At 45.9% G+C, this 22325-nt stretch overlaps 1 protein-coding gene across 1 annotated transcript; it reads left to right on the forward strand.

The window, feature by feature from the left end:
- Positions 1–1171: 1171 nt before the first annotated feature.
- On the forward strand, positions 1172–17108 carry CHRNA1 (cholinergic receptor nicotinic alpha 1 subunit). The gene is made up of 9 exons (XM_027127844.1): positions 1172–1666; positions 7160–7305; positions 7409–7453; positions 8513–8622; positions 11239–11434; positions 11930–12167; positions 14602–14825; positions 15991–16230; positions 16538–17108. Exons 1-9 carry the CDS (start codon positions 1624–1626, stop codon positions 16667–16669), a joined length of 1374 nt encoding a protein of 457 aa, XP_026983645.1. The 5' UTR covers positions 1172–1623; the 3' UTR covers positions 16670–17108.
- Positions 17109–22325: the final 5217 nt, after the last annotated feature.

Genomic DNA, 22325 nt, shown 5'->3' on the forward strand with positions numbered 1-22325 from the left:
TTTAGGATCCCCAATGCAAGGGAGTACATTTTGTATTAACGATGATAAAACCACCTTCTGTACAAATAAACCCAAGAATTTTGATGGCTTGACACAATCAAAGTTTTGTTCTCTCTCATGAAATAGAGCTGGGTGGCAACCAGGCCAATGGGGCGCCCTCCTCCCTGGAGTCATTCAAGGATTCAGGATATCAAAAGCAAAACCCCCTTCAACATGTGGTTTCCAAGGTCACCCTGGGGGTCATGTCCATTCCATGTCCATTCCAGCCAATCAGAGACTAGAAGAGCATGGACGAGCTCCAGTGGGAGGATGGTGAGTCTCATAAAGTTTCCCCTCCCATCTCATTTTCTAGAACTCAGTCCCATGGCTCCATGTAGATGTAAGGGGCAGCGTGAAAGGACGTATTCCTGGCTTTGTAGTCACAGTGCTATGCTATGGAAAGGAGGGAACCAATTTTTCTGTTGACAGCACATCTCCCACAATTTAAAGCAAAAAATATATAAATAATGCAGACTCTAAGCTCTCTTCACTACACTCCCAGCCCTTTCCCTAATTATTTCTTTGGACTCACTGGAATGGGGGAATTGGTCAGGGTGCTGTCCTTGGGCTTGAGGTGAGGGACCTTCTTCACCTGATTCAATCTGAGAAGGAAGCAAGGAAGGAACCGGCAGGGTGTCTTTAAATAACTGCTCCCTTTTCTATTTTGGTAAAAATCCTTCTCTGACTGAGCAATTACTAACTACTGGCTTTCAGGATCGTTTTTTTTTAAACAAATAAATTGAAAAACGGAAGCACTTTGCTTCCCTGAGAGTAGGCAGAGGAATGACGGCAGGAAGTAGGAGTCTGGAACGGCGCTTATGCAGTGGGACAATTTTCCCATTAATTACTTCTCACTTGAATAACAGGACATGGGAGGTGGGCTGTTTGCTGTCGCTAATGGCACACTGCAGGATAGGTATTGCCTGATACAGAGACAGGGCTGGGGACAGCCACTCCGGGGGCCATCGTAAAACCAGTTTTATGGAAGAAGCCACTGAAACCAAACCCAATCAAACATGGAATTCTCTCCAGCGGCACCAACCCCACTCTTTTCAAATTCATTCCCTCACAGAAGCCCCAGGCATTCTCAGCCTAGAGGGAACCAGAGCAAATAAATTTTCCTCTCTGTAGAATGTGGACTTTTGTGATTTAGATGATCAGTGTCTTACACACACAGCTGACTATCTACTCAGATCCAGTGACCCTGATCAAATCAATCCACACAGATGAGGGTCTGGTTTATACAAAAGGGAGGGAGTTGCTCACCGGGCAAAATAATTCATTCCCTACTCTAACGTGTTTTTTTGTTTTTTTTTTTTTATGAAGACCTGACTCATGGTGCATTGAAAACACAGTGCAGTTCACCCTCAACTTGTCAAAGTTCCAGCAGTTGTGTAAAGTGTCCGCCCTGCAATAACGTAAGGACCTCAGCCCCGGGCTCCAGGGCTCCGGGCAGCCCAGCTGTCACTGCCACGAACAGGTGGTGTAAACAATAGCTTGGTTCAGCTCACTCACTTGCCAAACCCTCCAGCAGCTGAGTGTCCAGCCAGAGAGCGGCCCAGGCGAACACCCCACCACCAGCCCATGGAGCCCCGGCCACTGCTGCTGTTCCTTGGCCTCTGCTCAGGTAAGTGCCAGGGCTGCTCCTTTGAGGCTAAAACACTAGAAGCCCCCGAACCAGAGTCTTGCTTCTTTGATGGGAACACAGAACGGCAGGACTTCACCAGCCCCGGGCTGCTCTGTCCGTTTCTCACCGATGTTGGCTTGATTGGGTTTGTGGATAAAGAGTTTTAGTTGGGTTATCCAATTAAAATAGGAGCTGCCTGGTCAAAAGCTACAAAGTAGACATGCAATCTCTCTTTCCTTCAGTGCCTGCATCTTAGTAAATCCGTATGATCTGATTCAGCACCTCTTCTACCATCCCGGAGCTGCTATCGTAGTTGAACAAATATAGGAACATAGAAGGGTGACTTATAATCACAAGCAGTATGGTTAACAAGTCTTTTTATGGCTCTAGGAGAATTCTGAAAATGAAGAGGATAGATTGACAGCTCCATGTGCTGGAGGGAGAAACCTTTTCATAACTGTAACTAAACTCTCTCCATGAGAGATGAAATATTTTGTAATTTTTTTAACTTCTGAAGCTAAAAAAAAAATCATATGAATGCATTACGGCCTACTTTTTTTTTTTAAAAGGACACTACTATATGTAGGTTTGGGTTTGAATCGAAACCATAAAACCTTGCACAGCCCTTGACCTGCGTTCAACTCTGGAATGTGTCACAACGCAGCAGCTGAAAAGCTATCCTGAATCCCAAACTTCCGGTCGAGGGAAATAGATGTTTGCTGATTGCTTCATATAAAAGTTTACTGGTGATATCATCTCAACTGAGAAACAAGGCGACTGACATTCTGTGATTTCTCTTCTCTAATACTGCTCTGACAAACACAGGTCTTCTGGGCAAGAGAGGTGAAGAGCTGTATTATAAATGGTTTTCAATAGCAGAGTTGAACAAATAGCCTAAACTCTGATAAACTATATCCTCTGGGATTTGGACTCGATCCAACCAAAGCTGGCTTGGTGGTAATGGTGGTGGTGGTGTGTGTGTGTGTGTTTGCAAACACTACACTCAATGGAAATTCTTAAGTGATATGTTTGTATATAAAAATCCTTAAGAGGTCTTTTAGGACACCAAAGATCTCCAAAAATGCAAGTTTAGCTCTTTTTTGAAGTATGTGATATGTATTTAGATCAAACCTAGAGTTTGCTGGTGTCAATTCACACGGATAGTTAACAGAAATTTAGAGCAAGACGAGGCAATCCAACATCTTCAAATTTATATTATAGGGAAACTGAGGCTAAAAGACATGAACTGACCTTCTCAAAGTCACTTCATGTACAAACTTTGGAATGCGATCAGACTCCATTTTTTTATGTGCATGGTCAGAAAACACAGCCTGAAATTGAAAAGGTAGCAAGAAACACAGCACCAGGTTGAGATAAGAATTACCCAAGGTGACCATTAACAGGACAGAATTCCATTTGTCCAACCCACGAAGGTGTGCCCCACATAAAAATATAGATTGGACTAGTATGGGACAAAAGAACACTTTAAAATTGTGGCTGGGTTCCCCTACTTAGATTCAGTCCTTTGGGGGCAAAAGTGAGGGACACTTTTTCCCGTGTTAGCGTAACACATAATGATCTCTGTTCTATTTTTATAGCACTTTCATTATAACCTTTCCTCTCCCCCAGCTCAGGAATCCCAAGCACGTCATTACCACCTTTCTTACGGCATATTACTTTCCAGCTTGTTTACAGTTATTTATGTAAATGGAAAATATCAATGTCCATGAAGGAAGGAAGACAGGATCTGTATCAGATTCATGTTGGAAAACCTCAAAGCTACTCAAACAATGCTTTGCACGCAGCAAATGTTCAACGAATATGTGAATGAATTAACGTTACCACCATCTGAATAGGGATGACCAGCATGATTTGGCTGAAAAGGGAGACTCTGACATTATGTATGTGTTTGTCTGTGTTTGTTAATTTACATCCTGCCTTTTAAAGAAAGTATTTACTGTGATTTATTGAATCCGTGAAGAGATGGTCCAATTCTCCAGACCATACTGGAGTTGGGAACAGAATCCTAGAATTCTGAGTTCAGGTCCTATAAGTTTTCTATCACTCTACCCCGCTTTGGGGAGGAAAAAAGAAAAGAATACCAACGAATATGGTCTAAGAAATGGAGACCTCCTTAGAAATTCCTTAGAAGTTCATTACGAAAGGCACAAGGTCCCTTGGCCTTGGTGAGGGTGCAGAGGAAGAAGTGAGTATCCCTGGAACCCCGACCGTGCCTGGCTCCCCAGTGGTCCCTACTCCCTAGCAGAACTTAGGGTTGGCCCGCATAGTTTTCCTGTCACAGAACGCTGAGCATCTGCTCTCTCTGTTGCTTTCTAGTATGTTCTTCCTGTCAAACTGGAATAAACGGTCACTTAAAAATAAGCAGCCCAAGGTAACACCAAAGCGATAACCTCAAACCCAGTGGCCAAGGCACTCAGTGATCCACGCCAGTCCCCCACTGCTCCCACCGTGGGCTAGGCGGGTCCCAAGATAGACAAGGTGTGGAGGACAGAGGACAGCTGCATCCCAGGGGCTCAGTGGGGCACCTGCAAAACCTGGGTCTTTGGACAACATGCTGCTCTAAGGGTCCTCAAATGCAGGTAGTTTGGGGGAGATGCCACATGAAAGCTCTGCACAGACCCTTTTAGGTTCAGAAAATTTGGGAAACTAGAAATGAAGAGGTAGGCTAGGTAAGGCATTCAGTATATAGAGTCCAGGAAGGTCATAATAAAGATATCTGAGCTATACTGAAACCTTCAAAAATCCGAATGGACATGATACATTGGCCTTTAGGGAGGTGGTAAAGAGCACAGGCCCTCTCGTCAGACGGCCTCCACTTATAATCCCACCTCTAACTAGCTGGGAGCCATGAATACATGACTCAGCTCTCCAGACCTCAGTTTTCCCATCTGTGAAGTAGGAGTAAAGACTGACCTCATAGGATTTTTATAAGGATTCAATAAGGTAATACAAATACAGGACCTTTAATAAAGCTCTACAGGTTAATTAAAACACATACTTTCGGGAGCATGAACATGTTTCAATTCATTCCATAACATTGGTTGTTTCAAACTGATATAAAGTTCTGGATGAGAAACAGTGGTTGAGAGCATGGGCTCTGGGTGTCAATCCTGGCTCCACCATTTATGAAATCTGGGCCTCAATTTCCTCATCTGTAAAGTGAGGATGATTATAGTACATACCACACCCAGTTATGAGGATTGAAAGACTTAGTACATATAAAGCACACAGAAGAAGGTCTGGCACAAAACAAGTTGGGTGTGTTCGTTATTATTTTTGTTGATCAATAAAGATAGAAAACAGAATTAGTTTTTACTTAATAATTATTTTGTTGGCAAATGCTTCCAAACTTAGGATCGAAGGAGGAAAAAAACACAACCAATCACCTGCCTTAGCGGTGATCGGTTAACACAACTGGGAAAAAAGGGAAAGCATCTCACTTGTTTCATTTTTAAAGTTGTCTTGGCCCAGGGAAAAAGTGTAGTTTCAGCAACAACCTGCGGAAGGGGAGATCTGGTTACACGAATCCGGACAAACGGATTGTGTGTCTACTTCCTCTCCCAGCCCTGAACAGGCAACCTCCAGACCACAGCAGGCTTGAGTTACAGAGATCCTTCATAAGGAACTTGTTGGAATTTGGAACACATTTTCTCATAGGAATAATGGCACATGTAGCTGTACAGTTTCCAGCACATTCATAACATTAAAAGGGAGTACAGGAGCACGGCACAGAATGACCGGCTCTAACTTCAGCTCTGCCCTAGCCGCATGACCTCAGACAAGTCAGCCCACTTCTCGGAATCTCAGGCGAGAATGTCTGCCTGCCTGCCTGCCTGCTGGTAAGGAGCACATCACGCTGGACACACAAAGCCTGTGGGCTCTGAGAATACTGGATGATACTGCCCTCCATCCCGAAGGAAAACGTAGTAAAGATTCCTTGGAATCATTCATGCTCCAAATAGGAGCCCCAAACCCAGGTCAGCAGGACATGTGGTTTTCACTCTTAGCAACTTAATTGGGACATGGGCCCATCAGCAGTGATTATTTTTTTTATTTTTCAAATTATGGAAAAATACATAAGTATGTAAGATTTACCATGGTAAAATACACATGACATAAAATTTCCATTTTAAAGTACACAATCCAGTGGTACTAGGTACGTTCACAAAGTTACGCAAGCATCACCACTAATTCCAGAACTTTTTCATCACCCTAGAAGGAAACCCTGGGCCCATTAGCAGTCACTCCCATTCCCCAGTCCCCACAGTCCCTAGTAACCACTAACCTACTCTCTGTTCTACGGATTGACCTATTCTGAATATTTCATATACATGAAATCATACAATACGTGCCCTTTTTTGTCTGACTTCTATCCCTTAGCATAATGTTTTCAGGAGTCATTCATGCTGTAGCGTGTATCAGAACTTCATCCCTTTTCATGGCTGAATAATATTCTACTGCATAGATATACCACAATTTGTTTATCCATTTATCCACTGATGGACACGTGGGTTGTTTCTACCGTATCGCTATTGTAAATATTGCTATGAATATTCATGTACAGATTTTTTGTTTGCTTTGGGGGTTTTTTGTTTGTATTTTTTTTTTTAAATTGAAGTATAGTTGATTTACAATACTGTGTTAGTTTCAAGTGTACAGCACAGTGATTCAGTCATATATATATGTATGTATATTCCTTTACAGATTCTTTTCCTTTAGAGAATATTGAGTGTAATGCCCAGTAGGTCCTTGTTGGTTATCTATTTTATATATAGTAGTGTGTATACGTTAATCCCAACCTCCTAATTTATACACCCCCCACCCCATGTACAAATCTTTGTATGACCAGTTCGTTTGTGGATATACCCAGGAATGGCATTACTAGGTCATATGGTAGCTCTGTGTATAACTTGTGTGAGAAACCACCAAACTGCTTTCCACAGCAGCTACACCATTTACCTCTCAACAGCAACATATGAGGATTCCAGTTTCTCTGTAAGGATTCCAGTTTCTCACCAATATTTGTCAATTTTAATTTTGTTAATTATGGAATAACATCTTAGTGGGTGTGAATCAGCATCAGTTTTGGGCTGTTCATAGCATCAGGAGCTCTGAGGCCAGCCAATCTGAGATTTCATTGCATCATGACCAGATTCTGAAATACCAAGACCGACTTTGTGTGGACCTTTCTTCTTGTGTGTGCGTGTTCCTAGCAAACTTGATGCAGACAGATGCTGGATGAAGGAATGTCATCTGTCCAAAGTACAAGTGCATGATAATCTGGCATGCCCCACTGGGAAGGGACCACATTGGCAGCTGCACTTGGAAAGGAATTCAAGGCAATAATAGCTGCGTCAGGGAGCCCTTCAACAAGGGGGCCTGCGTGCCTTCCATGAGTTGGCCACACCTCAGTTACTGTGTGTAGAAGGTGGGAGCAGACACTGACAGTGAGCGTGTTGTTTGCTGTCTCAGCTGGCCTCGTCCTGGGTTCCGAACATGAGACCCGCCTGGTGGCAAAGCTATTTGAAAACTACAACAGCGTAGTACGGCCCGTGGAAGACCACCGCAAGGCCGTGGAGGTGACGGTGGGCCTGCAGCTGATACAGCTCATCAATGTGGTGAGACAAGAGAGCTCCAGGCTCTCCACACCTCCCACCCCGGACCATCCTCCCCTGGCTCCCCTCTTGTCCTCCTAAAGATGGGGCCTTATCTTTTTTGCAGGATGAAGTAAATCAGATCGTGACAACCAATGTTCGTCTGAAACAGGTAACTCAGCTAGATAATTGCATTCATGTTGCTTTTATTCACCCTGAAATTTAACATGGGCCCAGAGGGAATCAATTTAGGTAACAGGGATATGTACCAAAATGTTAAAAGTAGATATTTTGGGGTAGTGGGGCTGTGGATCATGTTTTGGTGTTTATTTTTTATTGTACTTTGTGCTTTTTCTGTGTGTATTAATTTGCTAGGACTCCTGGAACAAAGTCACAACCTGGACAGCTTAAACAACAGAAACTTATTGTCTCACAGTTTTTGAGGTCAGAAGTCCAAAATTAAGGTGTTGGCAGAATTGGTTCCTTCTGAAGTTTGTGAGGGAGAACCTGCTCCAGGCCTCTCTCCTTTGCTCAGAATTCGTTGTCTTCATGTTCACATGACTTTATTCCTGAATATGTATCTGTCTTCAAATGTCCCTATCTTATAAGGACACCAGTCATATTGGATTAGGGCCCACCTTAATGACTTCACTTTAACTTAATTACCTCTGTAAAGACCCTAACTCCAAATAAGGTCACATTCTTGGGGGTTTAGAACTTCATATTAATTTGGGGGAGACAATTCAACACTGTGTTATCCAAATTTGCTGCATTGGGTATATGTTACTTTCATAATGTAGAAGAAAATATAATACTTTTTAAAAATATGATGTTGCCTGCTTGAGGAAAACATTCCCAATAGGGTCATTCTCCTTTCCTAAGGTGGGAGTGTACCTGGTAGATCTGCTACCACTTGGTGGCGTTACTTGGGGCTACCTTTGTTTTCTCACCTGTAAAATGGGGTCAATAATCACTCCTACCTCATGGGAACATTGTGAGGACTAAATGATGAATATGGGTAAAATGCTTACAACAGTGCCTGCATGTACTCAGTGCCCTGTGTTGGCTCTTACTTGTTACTAAGGGGAAAACTGAATTCTGAATCAAAACCTTCTTACTGGAACACAATTTCTGTCCATACCTGAATTGCCATGCTCATCAGAGCTCTTGATAAGCCTAGATTTTAAAAATATTTTTAGTTTTTTAATCTACTAAATGTCTTCATTTCTAGCAATGGGTGGATTACAACTTAAAATGGAACCCAGACGACTATGGTGGCGTGAAAAAAATTCACATTCCATCGGAAAAGATCTGGCGCCCGGACCTAGTTCTTTATAACAAGTAAGCAAAACAGACAGGATGAGAAGGCGGACATTACGGGGGCAGGTGGAGCCCAAGTGCCCTAACGGAAGGGCTGCCACTCTTGGCATGCGTCTCACCACTGTTCACATTAAATAACCCTTAAAAACCAAGAGCCAAGTTGACATGCTAGGGGTGCCATATGGTGTCTCGTGTTATGAATAGAAACAATTATCAGAGCCAAATTGAAACAGGGCTGCAGGGTGGGGGACATTTAATCCCTGAGAGCTCCTGTAGGGTATATGGCAACTATCCAAGGAACCCAAACATCATATAATTGAGTTCCTTGGAATTAAATGTCCTTCCGACCAATAGGTCTGAACCTCCTGGGGTTGTTATTCATCACATCCTCACAGCATCCCAAGATGCCGCGTGCTGCTGATGGCCTGGGATGCCTATGTAGCCCATCCACTGGGCTCTGTGACAGACTGCATGTTGTGAAATTATAATGTGATTCAAGACACTCCAATTTAATGACACGTTCATTATCATACGCCCTTCATTTGTCAGGGAATGTTCATTGCAAAGAGCATCCTTCCCAGGCAGGAGCATTCAACACTGGCCTAGAGGATTTGTGGTCTGACATTCTATAGCACGTGTCTGGAGCGAGCAGGCTGTGCGTTCTAGCAGACTCACCAGGCAAGGTGGCCAGGGCTAGTGAGCAGAAATGATACCTTTTAAGACGACCCTCCCCAACTTTGATATTTTATTACATATTTTCCAATCCGACCTGGGATTCAAACTTGAGTCAAAGTACATAATCATTTGTGTAAACTTTTGGACAAGTATGCTCATAGGACAGAGTGTCTATCTCTCAGAGTTAAGTTTCTCTTTCACTTAGAATCTGAGGGAAGCAATTAAAATCCTCAGGTCCTTTTGATAAGCTCACTCAGAAAGACCCTCATGGGGGAAAGAATCCTGTTTCACCTGCTTCGAAGGACAGACATAGACCATCCTTTCCCTCTGCTCTGCTGGGAGGGTCTCAAGCTGCATAGTTTTCTGGATAGAGCCTCTTCTCAGTCCCAAGGAAAAGTTAATGAGAAGAAAATCTCTCGATTTATGAAGTGAGGCACAATATATACCGCGTGTCCCTGAAAGCCCAGCAAGGTAGACCCCGCCCACTTTTCAGCACCTATTATACCGTCCTGCTCTCTGCCAAGGCCCTGGGGCACAGGCTGTTCTGGAATGAGCAGACCACCCACTGAACAAGACCTGCAGAAATAGTTTGTTATTTTTTTAGTATCTACCATGTTGCCTTTTTTAATGAGAAATTATTGCCAACATTTGAAAATTAGGAAATACATTAAAATCTGAATTTTTAACTTCTCTAGAAAAATCCAACTTTCAAAAATATGGCAACTTTGGGGCTTCCCCGGTGGCGCAGTGGTTGAGAGTCCACCTGCTGATGCAGGGGACACGGGGTTCGTGCCCCGGTCCGGGAAGATCCCACATGCCGCGGAGCGGCTGGGCCCGTGAGCCATGGCCGCTGAGCCTGCGCGTCCGGAGCCTGTGCTCCGCAAAGGGAGAGGCCCCAACAGTGAAAAAGAAAAAAAAAGGCGACCTTGGATTAAAAGTCTTGATTCCCAGCTTCCAAGGAAGAATCCAATATCAGGCAACATGGAGCCTTCGCTCCCACGCAGACACCATGGCAGAGCTGAGTGGTGCCTTCCTCAGGGGAGAGAGGGTCTCTCCCCATGCCAGGCTCAACCCTCCCTCCTTCCTTGCCTGCCTGGCCCTGGAGGCATCTGAGTTTGTGACCCCACCCCACTGCGGTCTAAATAGTTCTTTAAAGGTAACAGACCCCTTCTTTAACGTGCTTGTCACCGTAATGAGCCACTAGACGTGTTTTTCTTTAAAATTCCTGGGTTTTTTCTCAATTAACTTTCAAAGTATATCAGAGAAGGGATACATGGAGATTAACATCACAAATACTACTGAGGACTGGGAAGAAGAATCTGGGACGCAGTGAATCCATGTCACCTGTTATTCCTTTAAAACTGTAGATTCTCGGGTTCATCCCTAGATATCCTGATTCAGCACTCAGATGGTGCTCAGGAATCTATATTTTGTTTTACTTTATTTTTTATTGAAGTGTAGTTGATTTATAATATTGTGTTAGTTGTAGGTATAGAGCATAGTGATTCAGATTTTTTGCAGCTTATATTCCATTATAGGTTATTACAAGATATTGAATATAATTCCCTGTGCTATACACTAAATCCCTGTTGCTTATCTATTTTAAGTAGAGTAGTTTGTATCCGTTAATCCCATACTCCTAATTTGTCCCTCTCCCTCCTTCTCCCCTTTGGTAACCATAAGTTTGTTTTCTGTATCTGTGAGTCTGTTTTTGTTCTGTAAAGATTCACTTGTATTATTTTTTAGATTCAGGAATCTATATTTTAAACAAGCACCCCAGTGATCTTTATTATCAGACAAATTTGAAAAACATTGCCACAGATAAAAAGCGATGCAGTGCAAAAGAGAGCTTCTATAATTAGCACCTGAATAATTAACAACTGTCTCCCGTTAGCATCCCCAAGCAGAATTGAAGGCTCATCTGTCACTTGGATCCCTGTTCCTCTTTTATCCCAATTGTAGTGCAGATGGTGACTTTGCCATTGTCAAGTTCACCAAAGTGCTCCTGGACTACACTGGCCACATCACGTGGACACCTCCCGCCATCTTCAAAAGCTACTGTGAGATCATCGTCACCCACTTTCCCTTTGACGAACAGAACTGCAGCATGAAGCTGGGCACCTGGACCTATGACGGATCCGTGGTGGCCATCAACCCGGTGGGTGGTGACCTACTGTGAGGAGGTTGGATGCAGGAAAAGCGTGATTCAGGTCTCCAACTCTGCCCCTCCATTATCATAGGCTCTCAGCACCCATTCGAACTTTGGGGATTGTCTAGTTTGATGGTTCTCAATTGGTTGGGAAGGTTCTTGATGCACTGCATAAGAGAACCACCTGGGGCTTAAATAATTCTCTATGCCCAGGCTCAGGCCCAAGAATTCTTATTTAATCAGACTGGGGTGGAGCTAGGGCACCAATATATTTTAAAGCTCCCAAGTGACTTGAATGTATAGTCAACATGGAGAATCCCAACAGTCCAAACCCCCTTATTTTACAGGAAAGGAACCTAAGACCCCAAAGCGAAGGTGACCCAGGGTCCCTCCTGGGTATGTGACAGTGCTGGGATCGGTTGCCTTGTCACAGCTGATTAGGAAACCCTCCCCCTCCTCAGGGTGATGAGGCTGGGAATTCAAAGTTTCATTCCATCTTCTCAGGAAAGCGACCAGCCAGACCTAAGCAACTTCATGGAGAGTGGGGAATGGGTGATCAAGGAGTCCCGGGGCTGGAAGCACTGGGTGTTCTACGCCTGCTGCCCCTCCACCCCCTACCTGGACATCACCTACCACTTTGTCATGCAGCGCCTGCCCCTCTACTTCATCGTCAACGTCATCATTCCCTGCCTGCTCTTCTCCTTCTTAACCGGCCTGGTGTTCTACCTGCCCACGGACTCAGGTGGGTGCAGTTGCCTGCCATGGCAGCAGCTGCTGACCCTGATGGATCTCGGGCTACTATTTTGGGGGAAGCCAGAAATAACCACGGCTAATAAACAAATACAGGCAGACAGACCCAAACCATCGTCCCTGGGAGGATGCGTGTACTGACTGGCCATGTGCAGTGGTGACATTCCAGCTGGGGCCGACTACAGAGCAGGCAGAGAGCTGAACGGGACTCCGAAGATGCGCATACACAGCTCAGTCCGGTTAAGTGAATAACCACCAGCATCTATTTGCTGAATACCTGCTGTGTGCCCCGAAGTGTGCTGGGTAAGGCGTGTATCACAGGCACTACCGGTGCCTCATACCCCATGAAGTCACTTGCTGTACGTGACTGCTCAGGTCTTGCCTCCTTTGCCCACGGCTTGCCCCTTGAAAATAGCTGTTGTGTATCTATTCTCCAGATGGCAGTATCTTTACACACAACCCCATACTTCCCAAGTGGCAATTCTTTCTCCCATATCAGCCTGGACGACTTACTTACCTCCTACTGAGTAATCACATCTGTGACATGATTTCACCAGACACCAACAATCTACAGAAAAGGGGGAAAGGGAACACATATGCCTGCAAGCACGTCACTGCTCTTAAATGATTTACGGCAGACAAGCAGGGAAAAAAGAAAGATGGTAAGGTGGTCCTCAAACTTATGACAGATAACAATTTTATCAAAAGGCCAAAAAAAAAAAAACCCCCACAAAAGTCTAAATCCAACTCTCCAACAAGAAAAAAAAAAACGTACACATTCACTCACTCAACATGTACCGTTTAAACAACTGTTACAAGACAGGGATAAGGTAGAGAACAAGGCAGAATGTTCCCCACAGAACATGTGTTCTAGGGATTGTACTCATTCTTAAACAAATCATCACAAACAAATATCTTTTCACCTTTCCAATCAAATGAAGCTTCTTAAAGTGAAGATAGAACACTCTAGGCAGGGCCATATGGAAACTAATCAGAGTTTCTATAAATATTAAATGATTTATGCTTGAAAAGCATTTAGAACAGTGAGACTGCTTGATAACTGTTAGCTATCGTTATTATCATTCATCAAGAAATTGGATGGACCTTGATCAATATTGGATATTTATAATTCTGTTTTCTTTTTTACCTTTGAAGACTTTCCTACCCACCAGAAACGGACAATTTCTTGTTTGCATCCACTCTGGGTCCTGTGTATATTCCTAGCATCTGGACACATCCAGAATGGGAAAAGCTCCACACTGGAAAGCAGGACCATACGAGGGGTTTCCCAGGACACAAACACCAAGACCAGCCCAAGGAAAGTCCCTCCCAAGGGCTCTCTACTGCATCTGAGCTGGTCAATCCCCACAAAAATATTCCAGTGCCATCCAGCCCCTGGCTTTCTTGTTTCCTTGTCCAACCAGGACACCATCCGGGAATTGTTCACCCTGAAAGTGTAGGGCCTGGAGAAAAGATTCAGGAGAAGGGGAATCCCTCATACCTTAGTATGAAAAACAAAAAAAGTCAAAACAAGAAAAAAAACCCCAAATCATCCCCTTCGATGAAGATGAGAAAGCGAGTGGTGTGAAATCATGGATGTTGTCCTTTCTCGGCTTGGGTCTTGCAGCTTTTTTTTTGCTCCCACAATGAGAAAAAGATACACGTACTTCTGGGCTGCCCATCATCTGCTGGGTAACAAGTAGGCCAGGCTGCAGTTCAGTTTTGTGAGGTTTAAGACATTCTGCTGCGGACGGAAAAACTGCCATCTGGGGTCTCGATTACCACCCAGAACCTCTCTACGTTCCCTGAGTTCCGCCAAGAAACGGAATGCTGGGCAAGAGGTGAAGTAGCATCCCCTGCTTGGCAGCCTCTAATGGAAATGCCTGCCACCTGCCATCACCAGCACAGTTAAGGTGCCAAGGTCTCACAGGAAATTCTGCAGAAAAAATTCCCCACAACGAGACCTTGAGAACATGCCAGTCACAGTCCTCTCACCCTTGGGTTTTGGTGGTGTGCTCATTTGCTAGGGCTGCCTTCACCAAGGACCACAGACTGGTGGCTTAAGCAACAGAGATTTATTTTCCCACAGTGCTGGAGGCTGGAAGTCCAAGATCAAGGAGTCAGCAGGGTTGGTTTCCTCTGAGGCCTCTCTCCTGGGCTTGCAGATGGCTGTCTTCAGCCTGGGTCCTCACATGGCCTTTCCTCTGTGTGTGTCTGTGTCTTAATCTCCTTTTCTGATAAGGACACCAGTCATATTGGATGAGGGCCCACGCTAAGACCTCATTTTAATTGAATTACATCGTTAAAGGCCTATCTCCAAAACAGTCCCTGAGATGCTGGGGCTTAGTGTTTCAACACATAAATTTGGGTGGAAGAACAATTTAGCCCATAACAGGTGGGTTGTGTTTGTTTCTTCTTTTGTCCAGGAGAGAAGATGACTCTGAGCATCTCTGTCCTGCTGTCCTTAACCGTGTTCCTTCTGGTCATTGTGGAGCTGATCCCTTCCACCTCCAGTGCGGTGCCCTTGATTGGGAAGTACATGCTGTTCACCATGGTGTTTGTCATCGCATCCATCATCATCACCGTCATCGTCATCAACACACACCACCGCTCCCCCAGCACCCACGTCATGCCCGAGTGGGTGCGGAAGGTGAGCGAGCAAGGCCCCGGCACACTTTGCCCAGGGCTGCCCCTCCCTCAAGGCATCCGCAGGTCTACTCTTCTGTGTGGCCAGTGGCCTCCTAGGTAACCCTTGTGGGCACTTAGGAACGGAAAGTCCTTTCTGGGCTGTAGGGGTTTTGGGGAAGGAACTTTCTTTGGCTTCTTGCTGGGTATAAATAACTCAAGCAACCGGCCCAGGGAGATAAGAAAACCAGAATTAACAAAGCCCATTCCAAACTCAGCCTTAAAGAATCTCTGATTAGAGAAGATGAATAAATCACTATCCTTTTATTCAAATGCTGTGAAATCTTGAGATGTCTGTTTTTATGTCTTCCAGTTTGTGAACAGACTGCTTATTTTTTTGCTGGTAGAATCATCTGCTGAGACTAGAATAAGGGCTAGAAATTGGGAGTGGGGGTAGGGAGGGGGCTTGATGAGAGATTGTCAAAAAGTTTTAGTGAGGAACTTGGTCTCCAATATTTACATTACTGAATTTTAAAATGTGTTAACATTTCCAATATGTTGGTTCTTTTATACATCTTCACAGAGACACTAACATCCAGTCTTTTGTGCACAATGCAAAAGATTTGTTATGAATTGACAGAGAAACTACCGCTTGCAATGTATTCTTTTGGGAGGAGAGACAGTCCCTGCTTCTCTAAAGGCCAAGTGACTCCTGGCAATACCTATGTTGCATTTCTTCAGGAACACGAAACAGAAGAAAACAGTCTAGCTGTTTTGTGGGGCAGGAAGCTTATATATATATATTTTTTTTTAACGGGAGGGGCCCTTTCTTTAACCTTTTGATCATGAGGACACAGGCCTTGAAAGAGGTGGGTGCCTACAGGGGGTCTGGAAGTTTAAGCTTCATTGGTTTCTTGAGTCAGTAGCTGCACACAGGCTCCCTCCAGTGGCAAGCTGCTGGCATTACAGAATCATCTCTGTTAGCCTTAGTAATTTGACGGGTCACAGGATACAGATGAGCAAGCTCTGAGAAAATCTAGTAGAGTCCTTTTGTTTTAGGGACAAAGAGGCTGAGGCCCAGAGAAGCTGAATAATTCGCCTAAGGTCACATTGCTTATGCAAAATCAGAGTTTGATGCTTGCCCTGCTGACAATAATTCCCATACGTGGACTTTTTAAATTTTGTTATAGGTTTTTATTGACACTATCCCAAATATCATGTTCTTCTCCACGATGAAAAGACCATCCAGAGAAAAACAAGACAAAAAAATTTTTACAGAAGACATTGATATTTCTGACATTTCTGGGAAGCCGGGACCTCCACCCATGGGTTTCCACTCTCCCCTGATCAAACACCCCGAGGTGAAAAGTGCCATTGAGGGCATCAAATACATCGCAGAGACCATGAAGTCAGACCAGGAGTCCAATAACGTAAGCTCTGTGGCTTGAGATCTGCACCTCTTGTTTAAATGGTCAAATGCTCGAGCACAGAGGGATGGGTTTGGCTTGATGGGAAGGTTGGCGTTCAAGGGGCAGCTACTGATGTAAGATGTGCCCAGTGACCCCCTAGGCCATCTTAGCAAGTCATCATATTGTGAATAACCTATTTAAAAAATAAAGATCATAATGCCAGTGGAGGGATGATCAACAGACTGAAGGGCCCCTAGATGATGGATAGCACGAACATCGTGAGTCCATGATCGTCTTACGGAAATTCTAACACATTCCTCTCTCCCAGGCGGCCGAGGAATGGAAGTACGTTGCAATGGTGATGGACCACATTCTCCTCGGAATCTTCATGCTCGTCTGCATCATCGGAACGCTGGCTGTGTTTGCAGGTCGGCTCATTGAATTAAATCAGCAAGGATGAGCAGAAAGCTGAGCTGAAACTCAGCGCCAGGGAAATTCATCTACTTGGATACATGCTCACTTATCAAACATTTAATTTTCTGTATTTATTATTCATGACAAAAGTTTCTGTTTACATAAGGTTATGGCCTCAAAGTGTCTTCACATTGCTTCTCCCTTCACTCCTGCTGTGGCTGCCGGGAGAATGAACCCTTTGCAGTAAATGAATCTGGATTGCTACATGAAGCGTTCATTTCCAACAGTGTCCAGAAGAATTTTGCCCAGGATAACTGAGCTTTTCTGTTAGTTTTTGAAATTTTACGCAAAGAGTCTATCCTTTGCTTAAAAGTCCGTTTTGTACCTTCTACAAAAGCCCCATCTACCAGTCCCAAAAAGATGAAACATTTGACTTGGAGAGAAAGAAAGCAGTAGAAAGACAATAGGACAATTCTAGAGTGGCCACCACAACGCAAACTGCCTCAAAAACTCATGCTTTAAAGTAGGTTTCTAGAACTTGGACGTGAGGGAAGGTCTTCCCAGTCTAATACAGCACCTGAGCTTGATGCTCGGGGTTTGAGGGAAAAGAGGTCCTAACCTGTATTGAGCGTGGGCCCAGGCACTGTGGGAAGGGGCTCGCAGGCATGTTTTTATTTATCCTCAGAACTCTCATGACTGTCCCTGTTTTACAAATGCGGAAACTGAACTTGAGGGAGGTTAAGTTCACGGCCCAAAATAACAAGGAGAACTGACATTTGAACCTAGCCTTGTAGGTTCAAAGCAGCTCTGGGCTGGGCCAGTTCATCTGCTCGCTTGCTCTTTGGATCAACTCTGGCTCCATCTGGGCCATTCTGCGACTCTGGTCAGTGTTTCTGAGAGGTTCAGTCCTAGTGTCAGCCATCTTTCTGCCTTCCCAATTAAACCGCCTGCCTTTTCCCCCAGTCCTTACCCCACTCCTGTTTGGGGTTCTAGTTCTATAAATGAAATCCGAAATGTGTGCACACATCATCATCATTTCTGCAATTCTGGACAAGGAGAGAAAATTATTTCCTTTCTCCATAGCAACCTATAAGCCACAAGGCAGTTCACCCCAGAACTAGAATATGTGCAGCCCTGGGCTCAGTAATGACCATCAGATCCCCAGAACACATCTGATCCACATCAGTACCAGGGAGAACAGGGAATGGCAGTGCCAGGCAGCCCGTCTGAATGCAGGTGGGTTCGATCTGCATCTCCATGGGACTCCCCATCACACACCCGTGGCAGGACTGAGTGCCTTCATTTAAGAGTAAACTAAAGGGAAAAAGGTTTGGCAATTCCTCAAAAAGCAAAACGTAGATGGGAGGGAGGCGCAAGAGGGAGGGGATATGGGGATATACGTGTGCATATAGCTGATTCACTTTGTTATACAGCAGAAACTAACACACCATTGTAAAGCGACTATACTCCAACAAAGATGTTAAAAAAAAAAAGCTGAACGTAGAATTGTCATATGATCCACCAATTCCACTCCTAGGTATACACCCAAAAGAACTGAAAGCAGGGACCTGAACAGATACTTGGACACCAAAGTTCACTGCAGGATTATTCACAATAGCCGAATGGTGGAAACCACCCAAATGTCCATCAATAGATAAACAAAACGTGGTGTGTGTGTGTGTGTATATATATATATATATACACACACACACACATACATATACATACATTTATAATGAATTATTCAACCTTAAAGAGGAATGAAATTTTGATAAATGCTACAATACAGATCACCCTTGAAAACATTATGCTAAGTAAATAAGCCAGATACAAAAGGACAAATATTGTGTGACTCCACTTACAGAAGGTACCTAGAGTAGCCAAATTCATTAGACAGAAAATAGAATAGAGGCTACCAAGCTCTGGGGAAGGGGAGAGTTATTGCTTGATGGGTAGCGCTTCAGCCTGAGATGATGAAGAAGTTCCGGAAATGGACAGTTCTGATGGTTGTAAAACACTGTGAATGTACTTAACGCCACTGATTGAATGGTTAAACGTGGTTAAGATAGTAAATTTTATGTGTATTTAACCATAATTAAAAATAAAATAAAAATGAAAAAAGATGGCCAGTTTCACATTCTGTATATTTTACTTCAATTAGCCAAAAAAGAGAGAGGGAGAGAGATTCAGCACCTACGTCTGCTGCTTGCCTAACGTATCACAGCCCCCCAGGACTCACTATTCAGAGGAGGAACTTAAAAATCATGTTGTCCATTCTAAGGACAAGGAAACTGAGGCTCAGAGATGTGACCTCCCTCAGGTCACAGAGCTAGTTAGTGACAAGCCAGGTCTCAACTCCTGCCCTCATGCTGTTTTCTTTACATCAAATAGGCCATTTCTCCCCTAAAAGTGAGGCCCTCCAACATGTTCCCTGCTCACCACCTGCCCGGGAAGCCAGCAGGGTGGCCCTGAGTGGGTACAACAATGTCACAGTGCGAAGCTCCACCAGCCCCTAAATACCTGTTGCATCAATCTGTCACCAGGTCAAGGACTTTCACCTTTGGAATCTCTTCCCTTCATTAAGGGCTGATCTCCTGATGAAATCGGAGGGGAGGCTGGGATCTGTCTCCCCCCGCCACCTAGAGGTGAGCGCCCAGCCCTGTCCTGCCCCATGTGGCTTTACTGATGAATGTGTCTGGGTAAAGGGGTGACTTCTTGGGAAATAAGGAGCATCCTCAAACTGGAACAAGACGGGTAAGTTTTCCTGGGGGATGGGGATTATAGACCGAAAAATGGAAGCAGAAATTATTCAGAGCTCGAATCCCTAAGTTATTTTTTTTCTTTTCTGGTTGTCAGAACTGGGGTTTTATCAAATTGGAAATTGTATTAACAATCAAACAAATCAGATGGGGAGACGTTTCGAGGCTGAGGTGGGAGGTATTTGGTTTTGCTCCAATCACTGTGGACCACGATACCATCGTGTTCACCCTGGGGGTAGGGGCGGGAGGCAGAGGAGCGCAGGCGGCTGCCTCTTTCCTCGCTGCCCGAGGTCTCTCCTCACACTCCAACAGTTGGGTCTTGCTTTGAAGCCTGAGTTCCCTTGCTCCTAGCTTTCAACCCACCATTTTCAGTCATTTCTCCCACTGCTACTGCTCGAGTCCTAGCCCTGCTCCAGTTCTTCAGCGGCCAAAGCCACTGCAGTCTCTCTCCTCCACCTGAGTGCTTCATCTCTTGCTCCCCCAAATCACCTGTCACTGTCTCTAGCTGCCAATCACTGTGACCCATGGTCTCCACTTCCGCCTGAGTTCTACCTCTGCCGTTGCTTTAATTCTCAACCACTACTGTCCAAGTCCTTCCCACCACCCCTGTCCAGGTCTGTGCTGACTGCTCCGTGAGGACACTTGCACTCTGCTGCCTGAGTTCTCCAATTGCTCCAGCCCACGGTCGGTCTCAGTGCTCTGCCTGATATCTCTTCTCCCCGTTCCCACCCGCCAGTGTACCCTGCCCCCGCTGCTGGACCATCCAATCTATCCTTTCGACTCACGCCCTCACCCCCACAGGGGCTGTCACTACTGCTGCTGTGGAAGCTAGGCTTGTCATCCTTTCCTCAGACTCAGATGTTCCATGCTCGGAAGAGCCAGGCGAGGAGGGGGTGGGCAGGAGAAGGGCTGCCCCGGTGGGGTGCACACGCGTACCTGGGGGCGGCAGGGCCCAAGCCTGCCCTCAGGAGAATCTCCCACCAGTCAGCTGCTTGGGTCTCCACTGCCGAGGGCAGGGGGCTCCGGCCTCACGTGGGTTCTGGTTTGTTGAGGTCAGCTCAACCTCCTGGGAGCAGCTGGACCATCTCTGCATCTTCGAGGATAATGGAGTGTGGAGTGGGGCGTGGCCCTCAGAGTTTTCAGACCAGAGCTGCAGTTTCCAACCCTCCTGACTCTCCGCTTCTCTAAGTAGGTTCCAGGTACAAGGCAACTGAGGCATTTGGTGCTGGGGTGTGGTCAGGCCCTGACTGAGGCAGGCGTGGGCAGCTCCTCTGCGCACCAGGTGGGCACTGGAGCTGCGATGTGGCAGAGCAGGTGCGGCATGGTGTGGCCGCACCATGTGCAACCTGGTGCCTGCCACACAGGACTTCTGCACCCTGGATGCCTCCCCAGGACGGCTGCCGGGTGCAGGGCTGTTTGGCCCAGCTCATCTTGCAGGCCCAGGCCACAAGCCTCGGAGGAGATCCAGGAAGGGCTCGTGCTGATGAATCACCACCAGGTGCAGTGCCAGGTCCCCCTCCCCCGTGATGTAGCCGAAGACGAGGGGCACCCATGACAGCCCCCAGCTGCCCAGTGCCAGTTCTCCCGGGGGCACTGAGTCTGGACCCAGAGAGTCCAGGCCGCTGTCACACCATTCATCCACACCCTCAGCTTTCCCCAGGCATGCTACCTGCCTTGGCCCCGCTGTAAGTCTTCTTTTGGACTGGTGGTCTCCCTGAGGAGGGTGCCTAGGGAAGTGGGGAGGACCAGTGTCTCAGTTTCCTAAGGCTGCCATAACAAACTGCCACAAACTGGGTGGCCTGAAACAACAGAAAGTTATTCTCTTACAGTTCTGGAGGCCTGCTATGGACTGAATTGTGTGTCCCTCCCGCAAATTCACATGTCGAAGCCCTAACCCCCAGTGTGATGATATTTGAAGATGGGGCTTTGGGGAGTTCAGGTTTAGATGAGGGCATGAAAATGGGGCCCTCATAATGGGATTAGTGCCCTTTTACGGAGAGACACCAGAGCGCTTGCTGTCTGTCATTCTCTCTGCCATGTGAGGCCACAGTGAAAAGGCAGCAGTTGGCAAGCCAGGAGGAAAGCTCTCACCAGAACCCAACCATGCCGGCACCCTGAGCTCAGACTTCCAATCTCCAGAACCGTGATAAAATTAATTTCTGTTGTTTAAGCCACCCAGTCTGTTGTGCCTTGTTAGGACAGCCGGGGCTAAGACAAGGCCAGAAGTCCAAAATCAAGGTGTTGACAGGCTGGTTCCCTCTGGAGGCTCTGAGGGGGAATGGCCTCCACGCCTCACTCCTAGCTTGTAGTGGCTGCCGCAACCTGTGTCGTTCCGCGGCTTGTGCCAGCATAACTACAATCTCTGTGTCTGTCTTCAATAACCTTCCCCTCTGCCTGTGTTACCTCCTTTTATGTCTCATAAAAACACCTGTCATTGGATTTAGGGTGGGCCTAAAAGATGATCTGATCACAAGATCCTCAACTCGGTTACATCTACAAAGAACCTATTTCTAAAGAGTGTCACATTCACAGATAGCAGAGGTTAGGACCTTTTGGGACCCCTGTTCAACCCACTACAAGCACTAACGAAGAAGCCATGTGGGAGAGAGTAGCCATGAGCAAACGAGAGATCCTTCCAAGAAGCCCAGAGGGAGCCAGGAGTGGAGAGAGCATGCTGAGCTCAGCTCCTGCAGTCTCTCAAACCAGACTCAGAATATCACCTCTGCACCCTCAGCCCACCACCCCTCCCCGACCCCAAACTGGAGAGAATTAAAAAGCAGCTGAGGGCTTCCCTGGTGGCGCAGTGGTTGAGAGTCCACCTGCCGATGCAGGGGACACGGGTTCGCGCCCCGGTCTGGGAAGATCCCACATGCCGCAGAGAGGCTGGGCCCATGATCCATGGCCGCTGAGCCTGCGCGTCCGGAGCCTGTGCTCCGCAATGGG

Source organism: Aethalodelphis obliquidens, unplaced genomic scaffold (assembly GCF_003676395.1).
Source record: "Aethalodelphis obliquidens isolate GAN/ISIS:26980383/991018 unplaced genomic scaffold, ASM367639v1 scaffold2, whole genome shotgun sequence".
Classification (NCBI taxonomy): Eukaryota; Metazoa; Chordata; class Mammalia; order Artiodactyla; family Delphinidae; genus Aethalodelphis; species Aethalodelphis obliquidens.

Bases quoted from the DNA above. Each gene is read 5' to 3' on its own strand.
- CHRNA1 (XM_027127844.1), top strand. From the start codon at position 1,624: ATGGAGCCCCGGCCACTGCTGCTGTTCCTTGGCCTCTGCTCAG. The intron at 11,435-11,929 runs GTGGGTGGTGAC...CCATCTTCTCAG, and splicing joins CCGTGGTGGCCATCAACCCG to GAAAGCGACCAGCCAGACCT. The intron at 14,826-15,990 runs GTGAGCGAGCAA...ATTTTGTTATAG, and splicing joins TGCCCGAGTGGGTGCGGAAG to GTTTTTATTGACACTATCCC.